Raw genomic sequence first — 12,892 nt, 5'->3', positions numbered from 1 at the left:
TAAAGATGTTTTTGATTTGATTTCAAGTGCATAGAGCATACAATGGACTTCATATAGGCTTCCTTGAATTCTTTTCATTGCTCCATGGTATCCTCTGTGAAGTAAACATGCACTTTACAATTTTTTTTTCTAAAGACCGCAATATTACATAATACTCTTCGTGAAGTGCCTATGTCTACCCACCTAGAAGAAATCATCAAGTTTTACAAGGCTATAAAAGTAACCAATGATGTCTTCCATCAACTTCTTTTTGTAATTGGTTTTTATTATCAAGAGATCATAAAGAAAAAGCAAATTACATATTGTCTCTTGGCCTGATGGAAGTACCTCTGATGAACTCCCTTCAGGCTAAGTGTCAATTACTCTTCCTTACACAAATGTATTTTATGAATTAAACACAGTCTGATGTAGATTCATGATACACATCATTTTATCGTTTTAAGATTGGCTTCATCTTCCTATGTCATTAGACAATCTTCTCCACAACTCCAGATCGTCCCTTAACTTCTCATCAGTATGAAATCATTTAATGCAGATTTCTTTAGCCGTTGCCCATTCTTGTAAATCATTGAACCGTAGATCCTGGATTGGACCAATAGTCGGCAGCTAATGCATTGCCACCCATCTCTTTCCCAACAAGAGGTGATACAGTACTGAAAATGTTTATTGCATACGCATTTTCTTTAGTATAAGAAAAAGACACATTTTATTGGGGCTAAGTTAATCAGGTTCCCCATGATCCTTTTTAGATGAATCACTGTTTGTACTTAGTAGTCTGTTACCACTCTGTACGATCAAATCATATTAAAAAAATCCGTATTGCCTTGTCCACAGCTTGGGTCACAGCCAGAAACAGTAGGGTGCGTTGTATACATAACAGCATGGATAAAGTATATGCTATGTAGGAATTTGAGCTGAATAAGACAGAAATTACTAAATACGTTCTTAGTATACACCAACATTTTATGGCAGGATTTGGGTTGGGATGAGATCCCAAAGGATAATAACCAACAGCCTAAGACGTCTAGCTGTTCCATCCCAAAGTACAGGATAATATTCACTGGCGTCTCTAGAGGAGAGCCAGATGGGGTCCGTGTCCTATGTGTCCTGACAAGCGAACCCCTTTGTGCCCAACCACCACATCTGCTGAATGTCCCAGGAGGTGACAGAAAAAATAAACAGACACTGCCATTTGCCACACACATTAATTTGTCCAACTATCTTTCGTTGCAAATCCGTGTAGTTTGCTTAAAATGTATAATTTCGACTTTTTATATATGTGAGTATTTATATATAAATATAGTTATACATACATTTACCGTCAGATTTAAACATTTTACACACGTATATCTATCTATATTATGTATACACCCTTCTCGAGACGCCACCAACAATAATACGTCATTTATGAACCCTGGGTCAAATGAGAGAGGGGTAAGACATAAAAGATATCTCAGAATGGTGCCAACATTAGCTTGGGATCCTCTCAGAACCGCCTCTCGATAATATTGACTGAACTCAGAGATAAGCGGAAACTGGCATAATCTGGTGAACAAACAAGTATAAGAATACAGGGCAAGAACAAGTGCGTTATCAGCTTACCTTTCGTTTACCTGGAAGTGTCATGACTTGCTTCGGTCCTACCAGGAGACCGGCTCAGACACGAAGGAGCGGAGCCAGTACCACTGAGGTGAAATACGCAGGGCGCTTGTGTTGGGGAGATTCTTAGTTAAAGGAAAACCCATGTTTGTAAGCCTGAAGAAATTTATGGTCTCTACACACAAGCACGTATTCTGTTGTCCTAGTAATTAAGAACGTGATTGGAGAATATGAGCAGGAGACTGAATTAGCCAAGACTACACGTGATCTGATAAAATGACTTTGGAGCAGAGCAATAAGGCACGCTAACACATATACAAAACAAGTATTTAAATGGTTTGTTAAGCATTGTTAGAAATACAATAAAGAATGTGTTGGAAATAGGTTAAAAGTTTAGGGACGTGATGTTTTCTGAAACAAATATGTAACTGCTGAGTAGCCTATTATTTGACCTTTTGTAAGAAATATTGTTCATGTTGCTTTGTAAGTCGCTGCCTGTGAAGCAGCAAATTGAGACCGGCAGTTTACCTGTTTAGAGATTGCTGCTCTCCCTGCCACAACAATAAAGCTGATTTTGCCTTGCCAAGAGGAGTCTTGTCTTTTTTTTAATCTTATGTTTCCCCACAACACTTGCATCATTTCCTTCAGAGGAGTAATGAATTCAGGTGAGAGAAGAACGCTTTTGATAAGGTGCCTAGGAGGGAGGTGAAGTAAAAAGGGAAGGACGGAGAAGAGGTTCAGGGTAAAGAGGGACCAAAAGGGAAAACATAATAAAGTGCTGGGATGTAAGGTTGGGTGCCAAACTTGTCGGAAGTGGAATAAGCTGAAACTGCTAAGACATGTGGTGAGGTGCCTAGCTATTGCCTTTGTGAGTTTTGTACAGCAGCTCTGCCCCCCTCCATCTCCCCAGTAGTCCCACATGTATCCTAGAATTGAGAATCACTTAGTTCTCATGCTAGTTTCCATATTCCCACCTTCCATATTATGCATGCCTAACCTCCTCTGATCCTGAATGAGGATTGGAACCTAGGATATCAGACCCTGTGTCCTACAGACATTGTCAGGTAATGTTTCGACCTTAGGCCTCCAAGTCTGGATACAGGGCTGTAACCTAGTCAGGTATGCGTTAAGCGAAAGGCTATGTAGTTAGAAAGGATTCTAACCATAGACTGTGCTTTAGAACACTGATCACACAGGTACGGCTCACAAAGATATAATCCACTCCTGGTGGGGAGGTGAATAAAATGAGTAGGACAAAGCACTGGCTCTTTCCATACACAAAAAGATGATGGATGGAATGCTGAACATAGTCAAACATTCACCCCCAGTCACAGATCTGGGTTAAAGCCATTTTTGTTTTGCTCACCATGCCACCCCAGTTTGGACCCAGCCATATGCAAATCAGTCTTGACCCTGCTCCCCATGGGAACAGTCCAGCCCGAACTTCCAGGCCAGGTCCTTCCTGGACCGGAAAACAAGAATCCCGGTACCGGAAACAAGGTAGTGCATCATCATTAATTGTATGGCATGCTCTGAAAGCTGGTATCAGAGGCGAAACACTCACCTTTGGTATTCACCATCAGAACACCCAAGCTAATAAAATGACTGAATATTATAATGAATTGACTAGTTTGGAAGCGTATCAAGTTAAGATTATTATGGAAGGGCGAGAAGAGCATGAGATCCTCCCAAAAAAACAAGCTGCCAATTCGAGCATCAATAGTTATACTGCAAGAAGGATTGTGGAGAAAAATCAAATACATATGGCAGAAACTTATGCACACAGTGACAATGTAGGAAAGGTGCTGGCCTAAAGAATGCAGCAAAAAGAAGTTAAAAATGCTATCAACAATATTCTGGAGAGGCATGGGCAGTTGGGTATCAGTGTGTTTGTGGCATATTATCAGGCACTTTATCAGGAGGATTTAGCCCCTCCGTTGTGTACGATTAAACAGTGTTTGGAACAGACTAGTGTTGAAATATTAGATGAGGATGAACGGGCAGCTTTCGATGCTCAGATCTTGATGCTCCTCTCACAGTGGAGAAACTGAAAGAGGCCTTAGATACTTTGGCACTCAGGAAAGCCACGTTCTGGATAGGATCCTGTTGGACTTGGGCCTTTTTGGCAGGTTCACCCCTAAACTTTTTGCCTTTATTCTCTGGCATGGTGATAGTGATTTTAGGCCTCTGCGCACTTTAGCACTGTGGGCCAGTGTAAAGTGCGTGCGCACTCTGAGTGTGTGTGCTGAGTTGGTCTGCCCTCCCATAAGAATGCATGGGGAATATGTGTGTCCATGATAGTTCCTGATGCGTGGGGAGTGCAAGGTCAAGTTTGGTATGTGTGAACTCGTGAGATTAAATGCTGCGTGGTGATATGTGCGGATTTATTGTAGCTAGTGTGGAAGTGCCACTTCTAGAAGTTGGCCTGCCTGTGCAGTAAATGTGAATTGGCTGTCTGGCGTGTGATTGGCTGGAGCTGGCTGGTGTGCCTGGCTCCAGGAGACAGGATGGGTCTGCCCCAGTGGTGAATGGAGAGATCTGCATGCTTGATGGCAGGGAGGAGTGCACCTGGGACCTGAATAGGGCTGGGCTTTCCCTCCACAATGCTGGCTCCACCCCCTGTGGTGCGTCTGATGTCCCTGGCCTGTCTTGTGAATAGGAAGAGGGGCTGAGCAAAACAAAGTGCTCAAGAACCAGTTGCATTTGGTTCTCCCCTTGCCTACACTGCTACATCAAAGGATTTCTGTGTATAAAAGAGGGGCTGTGACCCCAAGTAAATGTTCTTGTTTGCGTACTTGAAACTACCAGGGGCGTGCTGCTGCTGGAGCTCAGGGGAAGGCTTGCCTCCCTGGGCTCTGCCCAACCCCTGGATGCCTGGAAGACTTCTTTCTGGGGCCCTTTTGCTTTGCCCTAGAAACCTTGGACTTTATTTACTTTGGCCCTGGGAGGGCTGCCTCTCTTTAAAAGGCACCTGTTTCCTTTTGCAGCATGGGAGCGCTGTGCTGCCTTTCTTCTAATTTCCCCCACTGGTGTCTGCAGGAAGTGCGGGGTTAATTGGCTGCTCTCCCCTGTTCATGGCCGTAAGGAGACTGGGGGAGGCTTGTGTCCTGATCACCACTGCCGGCCCGTGAGCCGCGATTGCGTTTTCCCCCGCTCATTGTCCTATTTATTGCAGGAGCCCACCCTGCATTATGCCCAGTTATTTAAATATTATTAATTTGCGGGTGCCCACCCCGCGGTTTACTGCCAGAGAAATCACCGCTGCCGGCCCGGGGCCCTCGGGGACACCCCGTGACGTCACAGGCAGCGCCGCGCTGTGATTGGTGCGGGCGCCGCGCTGTGATTGGAGGGAGTCCCCGGCTGCAGAGAGGGAGATCGGGCGAAGCTGGTGTCAACTTGTGCGGGGCTCCCATGCCTGAGGGAGAGCCCCGCAGGCACCAACGAGTGTTGAGGAAAGCGGAGGGGGCTCGAGGCACATTGCCGGTGCCTTCCCCCGCCGCATAGGTTACAGATCTTCCCCCACCGCGTAGGATGAAGAGACCTTCCCCCCGCAGTCAGAGAGCTGGTGAGTGATGCCGTGGGGGAGGGGGGCCCATATCAAGGCACACGATCGGTGCATGCCTCAGTTACTGTTGATCCTCAAGCCGCCCAGTCAGAGAGCGGGCCGCTCCCACGTTCCCAGAGCCCAGATGGCTCCAGTGGGTGGTTAATTATTTTCCGAGCCCCGTGTGGCTCCCATACTCTTTCCCACATTCTCGCCTCATGTTCTCAGAGCCAGATGGCTCCCACATGCGCAGCATGTCCTGTTTCTAGAGCCTAAGATGGCTCCAACATTTGGCATATTTGTTTAAGGGCTACTGAGAGCCCATGCCGCATTTTTCTGATTCCCAGCTGCCCAGCAATTAGTGGGCAGCTGCACCGTTTAGGTTCTTTCTTCTAGGGGGGACATGTACTTTTATCCAGGAATGAGACGCATTTTTTCTCCCTACCCTGGCCTGCACAGCTGCGCAGCACTTAGTTCCAGCTGCAACGTTTAGGCCTTCATTGATCTCCCCAGCTGCCCAGCAAGTAGTGGGCAGCTGCCACGTTTAGGTTTGCGCCAAGCGTGCCCTTTGACTGTCGCTGTTTAGACAGCAGCCCTGACTTTATGGACAGAGGGCATTTTAGCCCCTTATAGATCGCCAGTTGGCCCTGGGGACTATTAGGTTTTATAGGGCGCAAGGCCCTAAGGTCATTTATATAGGTGCTAGGAAATGTAATGTTTTTTGAGTGATTTATGCACCTTGATTTATGCTCATAGATGTGCTTTTGTGATTCTTAGGTTTTACCTTATGTTTTAATTATCTACTGTGGTCTAGGTTTGATTTATTCCCTACTACAGGTTATGTGCTTTTATACTTGACTAGCAGCCTGCCCCAGCGTTGCCTGGGGCAGAAGGGGCCTGGGGGCTGCATTTTTTGGCTGGGGCAGAAGTGGGCTGGGGGCAGCATGTGGTGGAGCGAGCAGAGGTAGGTGTGATGTACCTCACGACCCCCGCAGCCCCGACCCCCTGCGCTGGCAGATTGCTCCTCCACCCTGCTCCGCTCCGTTCTCGGCCACCCTCAGCCCTCAGCCGGTCAGCTCTGCTCCGCTCCCCTACGCTCGAAGTGCTGCAGCTGACGGGACTCCTCCTTCTCCTTCTTGCAGTCAGAACACGGACACGTTCACGGACACGGACCACCGTACGCCCCCCTCCCGCCCCCGCTCCTGCTCCCGCCCGACATTTTCCATGTTTGTAAATGCCTTACCTGATCCGCTGCTCCTCACATCACCGCCGCTCCATGTCCCGTCATCACGCACGTCGCGGGCAGCGCGCCGCGGCCAGCGCTACGTCGCGGCCAGCGCTACGTCGCGGCCGGCGCTTCTTTCAGGGGACTACTTTGTTTTGAAAGTACATTTTTTTAATTTACGTTTTATTTTAATTTTATGTAGCCTATGTCCATCTACACACCCTGACATTTTCAAGGATGTATCGGGTGTGTAGATTGGCGCTGTGGTTCTCGAGTTTACCTGGCTCAAAGGTGAGAGTTCTCTCTTTATAATAGTAGTATAGATAGGTTTTACCTACTGTTTTACTTCTACTGTGGTCTAGGTTTGATTTATTCCCTACTGCAGGTTATATGATTAAGTGCCATACCTGCGGTGCAACTTGGTTATCGCCTGCATCTTCGGGGGAATACTTCACCACCACCGGACGCCACCGCTACCCGCGCCGCCGCCCTGGGACTACATTTCCCGGCTTCCTCAGCGGCGGCGTGCACCAGTGACGCGCTACCAACGCCAGGAGGCGCATTAAGAAGCGCGGACCTCGGTGAGCGGGGGGAGCCTTGCCATACCTGCGGTGCAACTTGGTTATCGCCTGCATCTTCGGGGGAATACTTCACCACCACCGGACGCCACCGCTACCCGCGCCGCCGCCCTGGGACTACATTTCCCGGCTTCCTCAGTGGCGGCGCGCACCAGTGATGCGCTACCAGCGCCAGGAGGTGCATTAAGAAGCGCGGACCTCGGTGAGCGGGGGGAGCCTTGCCATACCTGCGGTGCAACTTAGTTATTGCCTGCATCTTCGGGGGAATACTTCACCACCACCGGACGCCACCACTACCCGCGCCGCAGCCCCGGGACTACATTTCCCGGCTTCCTCAGTGGCGGCGCGCACCAGTGATGCGCTAACAATGCCAGGAGGCTCATTAAGAAGCGCGGACCTCGGTGAGCGAGGGGAACCTTGCCATACCTGCGGTGCAACTTGGTTATCGCCTGCATCTTCGGGGGAATACTTCACCACCACCGGACGCCTCCGCTACCCGCGCTGCTGCCCCGGGACTACATTTCCCGGCTTCCTCAGCGGCGGCGCGCACCAGTGACGCGCTACCAGCGCCAGGAGGCGCATTAAGAAGCGCGGACCTCTGTGTCGCGGGATCTGTGTCGCGGGACGAGCAGGGCGAAGCCCGGGCCAAGGGCGGGCCCGTTCTAGCCCGTTACAGACCGGATGAGACCGGACCGGTCCCATCCTCTAACGCCTACTGGAAACTGTGAGTACTGATCGCCCCTGTTTGTATCCCCCAGTTTTTATGGCGGCCCGTAGAGGAATGAAACCCACACCCACAGGGCATGTAGCTGGGACACTGGATCAATTTATAATGAGGGCCTAATCAGTGCTGGAACGAGAGATCGTCATGGCGGACCGCCGGTTGTCACAGGATCAGGTGTCTCTGAGCAGATCATCTCTGGGTCCTCTGGCCCAAGTGCGCTCCCCGGGGCCCCTTTTACAAACAACTGAAGCTGAAGGGTCACCCGGGATTATGAATTCCCCCTCCAGCAATCCATTGAGAACGGAGGATTTGATTAAACAACCTCTACCTGTGCGGGTAACCCACAAGGCGACCGTACATTTAGAAAACCCTATAACTCCTCCTGTTCTCAGTACAAACAAGGAAGGTGCAGTTCCCAAAAGGAAGCGGATGGGTGCACCTCTGCGGAGGAGAAAACCAAAACTGTCCAAGCACAATAATTGTACTGAACTGCTAACTGTAGAGCAAAGCGAACTTAGTGAGTCTCCGGTCCCCTTAGGGAACCCCTCTGAGGCTCGAACCGTCTCTCCGTCCCCAAGCAACTTCAATACAGATCTGCTGGTGGGAAATTTGAGGTCGGCTTTATCTTCGATCATACAGCCCCTGGAGCAAAGACTCAAATTTATTGAGAAGAAATTGGCGAAAATTGAGGATTTACTTGTAAGCAATATGAACCATGTTAAAGAACTTTCTGCTACTAAAGCTCAAATACAAGTACTAACAGCTGCCGTGGAGGCTCCGCCAGTCCATCCCAAGCCCTTTACTACTTGCCCTTCTGAACCATTGCCACTGACCAATACATCACGATCTAGTGGACCTAGTGGATGCACAAGCCATACCTTGCCTACACCTGTTGGCAAAGTGCCATCCCGAGAACAACAAAACCTAAATCCCCGGGCAGAGCTCATACCAACCGACCGAGGGTTAATCACTGCCCCTTGGACCCGCCACACATTGATTTACCTCCCGAAAGTGCCCCTTATGTGGTTGTCCTTACTGGGGTCCCTAAGTTGGCCCAAAACAGACTAGAATCATTTATGGAACTCAAAAACAAAACAATCCACTGGTTGAACACATATAGACCTTTGCCGAGCAGTGTTCAAAGCAAGATTCTGTTTGTTAGAAGAGTAGGGTGGGTGGGTCCAAAATCGAAAGACATGATCGGGGACTGTGTTGTTATAAACTTTCAGAATAGCAGGCTAATTGATCATGTGTGTAGTAGTCGTTTTAATGGTTCAGCTACAACTATTAAAACGCTAAAACTAAGCTATTTCTATCCACCGGCTAACCCTCACCACTCCTATGATATTGGAAATTTTGACCATTGGGTTCCACAAGAAGACACCTGGTACCACGAAGAGGGCATGTGGGGATGGAGGGGGAGTAATGATGTCTTGAGATTCCCAGTCAGCAATAGGTTTAGTTTACTGGACCAGGTAGACTGACCACAAATGACCCCCCCTCTCAAAAAACGCTCCTATCACTAGATTCTAGGATGGAAAGACTAGGGGGGGACGGTGGGGTTTTTGGACGATCCATCCACCGTGGAAGAATGCTTCCATGTTGGGGGAAAATCGTCACTAGCTGTGAGGGAGACTGTGGTTAATCCACTAATCCTCACATCTTCTAGGACCCTAAATGCCGAATCCCATGTTCCAAGTTTGCCTTCACATTCAGATTTAGCCCAACAGGCACCTAGTACTTTAGTAGGGGGATCTATTAGTCCGGGTTATCAGGACTATGCGGTATGTAGACCGTCCTCCCCAAATGGGACCCTAAAAATCTTGTCCTGGAATATAGCGGGACTCGCTGCCAATCTAGAAATACCTGATTGGTGTGCATTTGTAGATCTCCACGGGATCTGCTTATTCCAGGAACCTTGGGCTCTTAATCCTATACATAGAATGGGATATGTTACCTATATGGAGCCAGCCATAAAGGGCCCAAGAGGGAGACCATCGGGGGGGGTTGTGCATATGGGTAGGTGTTCACCTTGGTTTTACGCTGAAACGAATAGATACTAAAAGTTCTGATTTGACTTGTATTCTCATGTCTCATCCTAACACACCAAAACTGGCACTTATTACTATCTATTCGCGGTCAGTCCGATCTGGAGGAACCTCCGAGACTTTGGTCTCTTTGATCAATCTATTACATTCTCTCCCTGGTGACGTTGCTCTGTTGATTGGAGGAGACTTTAACTGTCACTTTGAACCACTTAATGGTGTCTCCCAGATAACAACAAAAGAAGATGAAACCTGGTTAGTCCCGCCCCAAACATCTACCCAGTGAAATATTGGTCAGCCCTTGCAATCCAGCTAACTTCTCTTACCTATTCCTTCTCTATCAGAGCCTGTAATGGGCGATCCCAGGGGGACATCCCTGGGCAGCCAACTTACAGTGGAATGGGCCATTCTTCGGTAATTGATTACTTTATGGTTAGTTTGTCATTCTTATAAAGTGACTGCATAAATATCTTGCTATGACAAGGAAAAAGGTGATCTTTTTCCTTGTCATAGCAAGATATTTATGCAGTCACTTTATTTAACCTATTTTTTGCACTCTCACTCTGCAGTAGCATAAGTTATATCTAGGTCCTGATGAAGGCAATGGACACAGGTGTCCAACATATTTGCTGAAACATGTCGACCACTTTTTACATCCAGGCAGTTATTTTTTAAAACTGCTACTGCTGCTTTATTGACATTGGAGGAGTGAGCAGAACCTGAATAAAATTCCATACTGCTCCCTCACCCAATTTTATTTTCACCATTACTCACATTTTCCCTCACATGCACTGCAAATCAGTCTCATATCCACTTGTAAGGTTTTATCATCTATACCTAGACCATACTGGCAACTACCCGGTGTTTGGAAGTTGTTTGACCAAGGCTTCCTCGGTCACCTGTAGCTCTCCAAGTGGTTGGTCTTTAAGGAATCCCAAATGATGAAGGGCGGTTCCTTGTGGAGACTGATGGGTATCCTTTCCAGATCACATTGAGATTAGGGTATCCTCCACTCTCTCTTGGACGTTTCTCTGGTAGGACATTATAGGACAGTCAGGACACATACTTTGGTAGATTTGTTACTGCTTTGTAGACCCATCGACACTTTTGTGTTATGTATGATAAGCCTGCTTACCCTCTTCCGATTTTGCAGTAAGCAGATGAGGCCATCATTTGTTAGCTTCTCATAGGATCGCGGATGGGGCTGAGGAGCCCTCTCATATTTTACCTGCGAGCTGGTATTTTGCTGGCCATGTCTACTTCCTTCTACTGCTTCGTTTTCCTTATATAAGGCTGTTTGCCTTTATGGGGCAAATGCACTCATTTGAAAAGACTTTGAAAACAGAACATAACTCATCATACGGAATGCAGCTAGGAGTTATTGTTCCTTGCTATTAGCTGTTATTTAGTCACCTCATTATTATGTGCTTGGCCCAATAGTGCACAATTAGATGGAAGAACAGTCAAGAGCCATTAACAACCATTAGCACTCACCTACTACATCACTTCCTTTTACCAATGGGCTGCTTCATGTCTTTACCTCACTCTGTTGTGTAGTACAGTAAAGGTTACAATGCAGGTAAACACTTAGGCCATGGTGCCATATGCTGTGTGTTCAGGACGGCAATGGGTTGTCCTCTACCGATGGTGTTAACTATTATCAGCTCCCCCCTCCAAACTTTTAGAGCTGGGCTGAAGGAAGATGATGAGGGGGAAGTACAGTTAACTCTGGACAATTATCCAGTAGACTCCTCTTCTTTAATGCAAGCAGGCCAGCTGTCTGTCTGCTTCATATGCCTGCTTCTCGCTTTCACTTAACTTAAAAAGCGAGGTTATTGGAGGCACTGCATTCATGCTAAATGTCTGAGCCAATTTCTGCTTATGATGTTTAAGGCCAATGCACTATTATTCGCCCTTTGCCACATTCTTGCAAATGGAGCATAAGATATTCCAGTTGTGTAACAGTAGTTGCTACTTACATTTGTTGCCTTTGAACCATTAAGAATGATGATATGTTTCAGGTGACTGAAATTTGTCCCCTCAAATTAACCTTATCATAAGATAGTGTTTACCCCATTTGCACTGAACTGCCCTGGTTTTCTAGTAACTAGAATATTTAGAAAAAGTGTAACATAAAAACATTGTCAACAGTTGTTGGCTTAGAGTAAGAAGTGTGCATAACTACTTTTACAGATATCATAGCATAGTTATTCTGAAAATGAATGTCAGTTTTAGCTTCCTATATAAAAATGATATTTCTCCATTTAGGTGAAAGCCCAACTAATACAGTGAGCAGTCCAGAAGACTTGCACGCATCACCTTGTTTACATATCATGTCTCCGCATGAGGTAAGCTTGTACCTCTATAATTTGCCATTTATCATGTTTTGCTAGCATGGGTTGGCTCTGCTTCCATCAAAATTGTTTTAGCACTTTTATCTATTTTAATGTATACTCGTATTGTCATTTGCATTGGAAATTGTAAGATTTCAACTCACATGGTAACCAAGGCTGATCCGTTATAGATGGTTGATACAGTTGCATTTGATCTTCGACATTTGTATACTGTTGTTAACCACTGACTAGTCTGTTCAGCAGTTACCCTATGGTGACTCCATTACTCCTAGTGCAAGCCTTTCTCTAAAGTAATCTCTTATCATAGTTTTTGGGGGTCAGAAAGTTGCTACTCGTGATGAAAGAAGATAAACAACTCTTCGACCTAATGAGTAGTGGGGAGTCCAACATCATTCACAGAAGAAAAGTTGGGTTTTGTGAGTTGATTTAAATCTGTAGTATTTTACATTCTCTTCTCAAGGATTTTCCAATTTGTCAATAGTTTTCTCCCTGTATAAAAACAGTATGTATTAGCTTTGTATTGTCCGTTCGGAGTGACAATAAGCAATCTAACTATTATCGAGGTTTGTTGTATTACAATGCCACTGTACTATTGGAAATGCCTAGATATACAGTTTAATGCTTACATTAAGTGATAAATACCTACAATTTTGCCTTTTTTCTTTTGAACCCACATTGACGTTTTCAGTGGATAATGCGTTCAGTTTTCCATCAGAAATTCTAAGCCTCCTCTCCTCTGCCCAATAACATACGGAGTCCTTCAAAGCTCGATTCTCCCCAGCATATTTAGGATCTCCATGCAACATTTTGGGAATATACTGTG

General features: G+C 46.5%; 1 protein-coding gene across 2 annotated transcripts in view; it reads left to right on the top strand.

Annotated features, from left to right (window-relative positions):
* Window positions 1–12,892, top strand: part of ZGRF1 (zinc finger GRF-type containing 1) — an 829,426-nt gene that overhangs the window by 298,681 nt on the left and 517,853 nt on the right. For both annotated transcript variants that reach the window (XM_078676730.1, XM_078676729.1), the window contains exon 7: window positions 11,984–12,063. In XM_078676730.1, coding sequence (XP_078532856.1) covers window positions 11,984–12,063 — 80 coding nt within the window. The remainder of the gene's footprint in view (window positions 1–11,983; window positions 12,064–12,892) is intronic.

Source organism: Lissotriton helveticus, chromosome 2_1 (genome assembly GCF_964261635.1).
Source record: "Lissotriton helveticus chromosome 2_1, aLisHel1.1, whole genome shotgun sequence".
In the NCBI taxonomy this organism is placed as follows: domain Eukaryota; kingdom Metazoa; phylum Chordata; class Amphibia; order Caudata; family Salamandridae; genus Lissotriton; species Lissotriton helveticus.
This window is presented reverse-complemented; position numbering and strand designations above follow the sequence as displayed.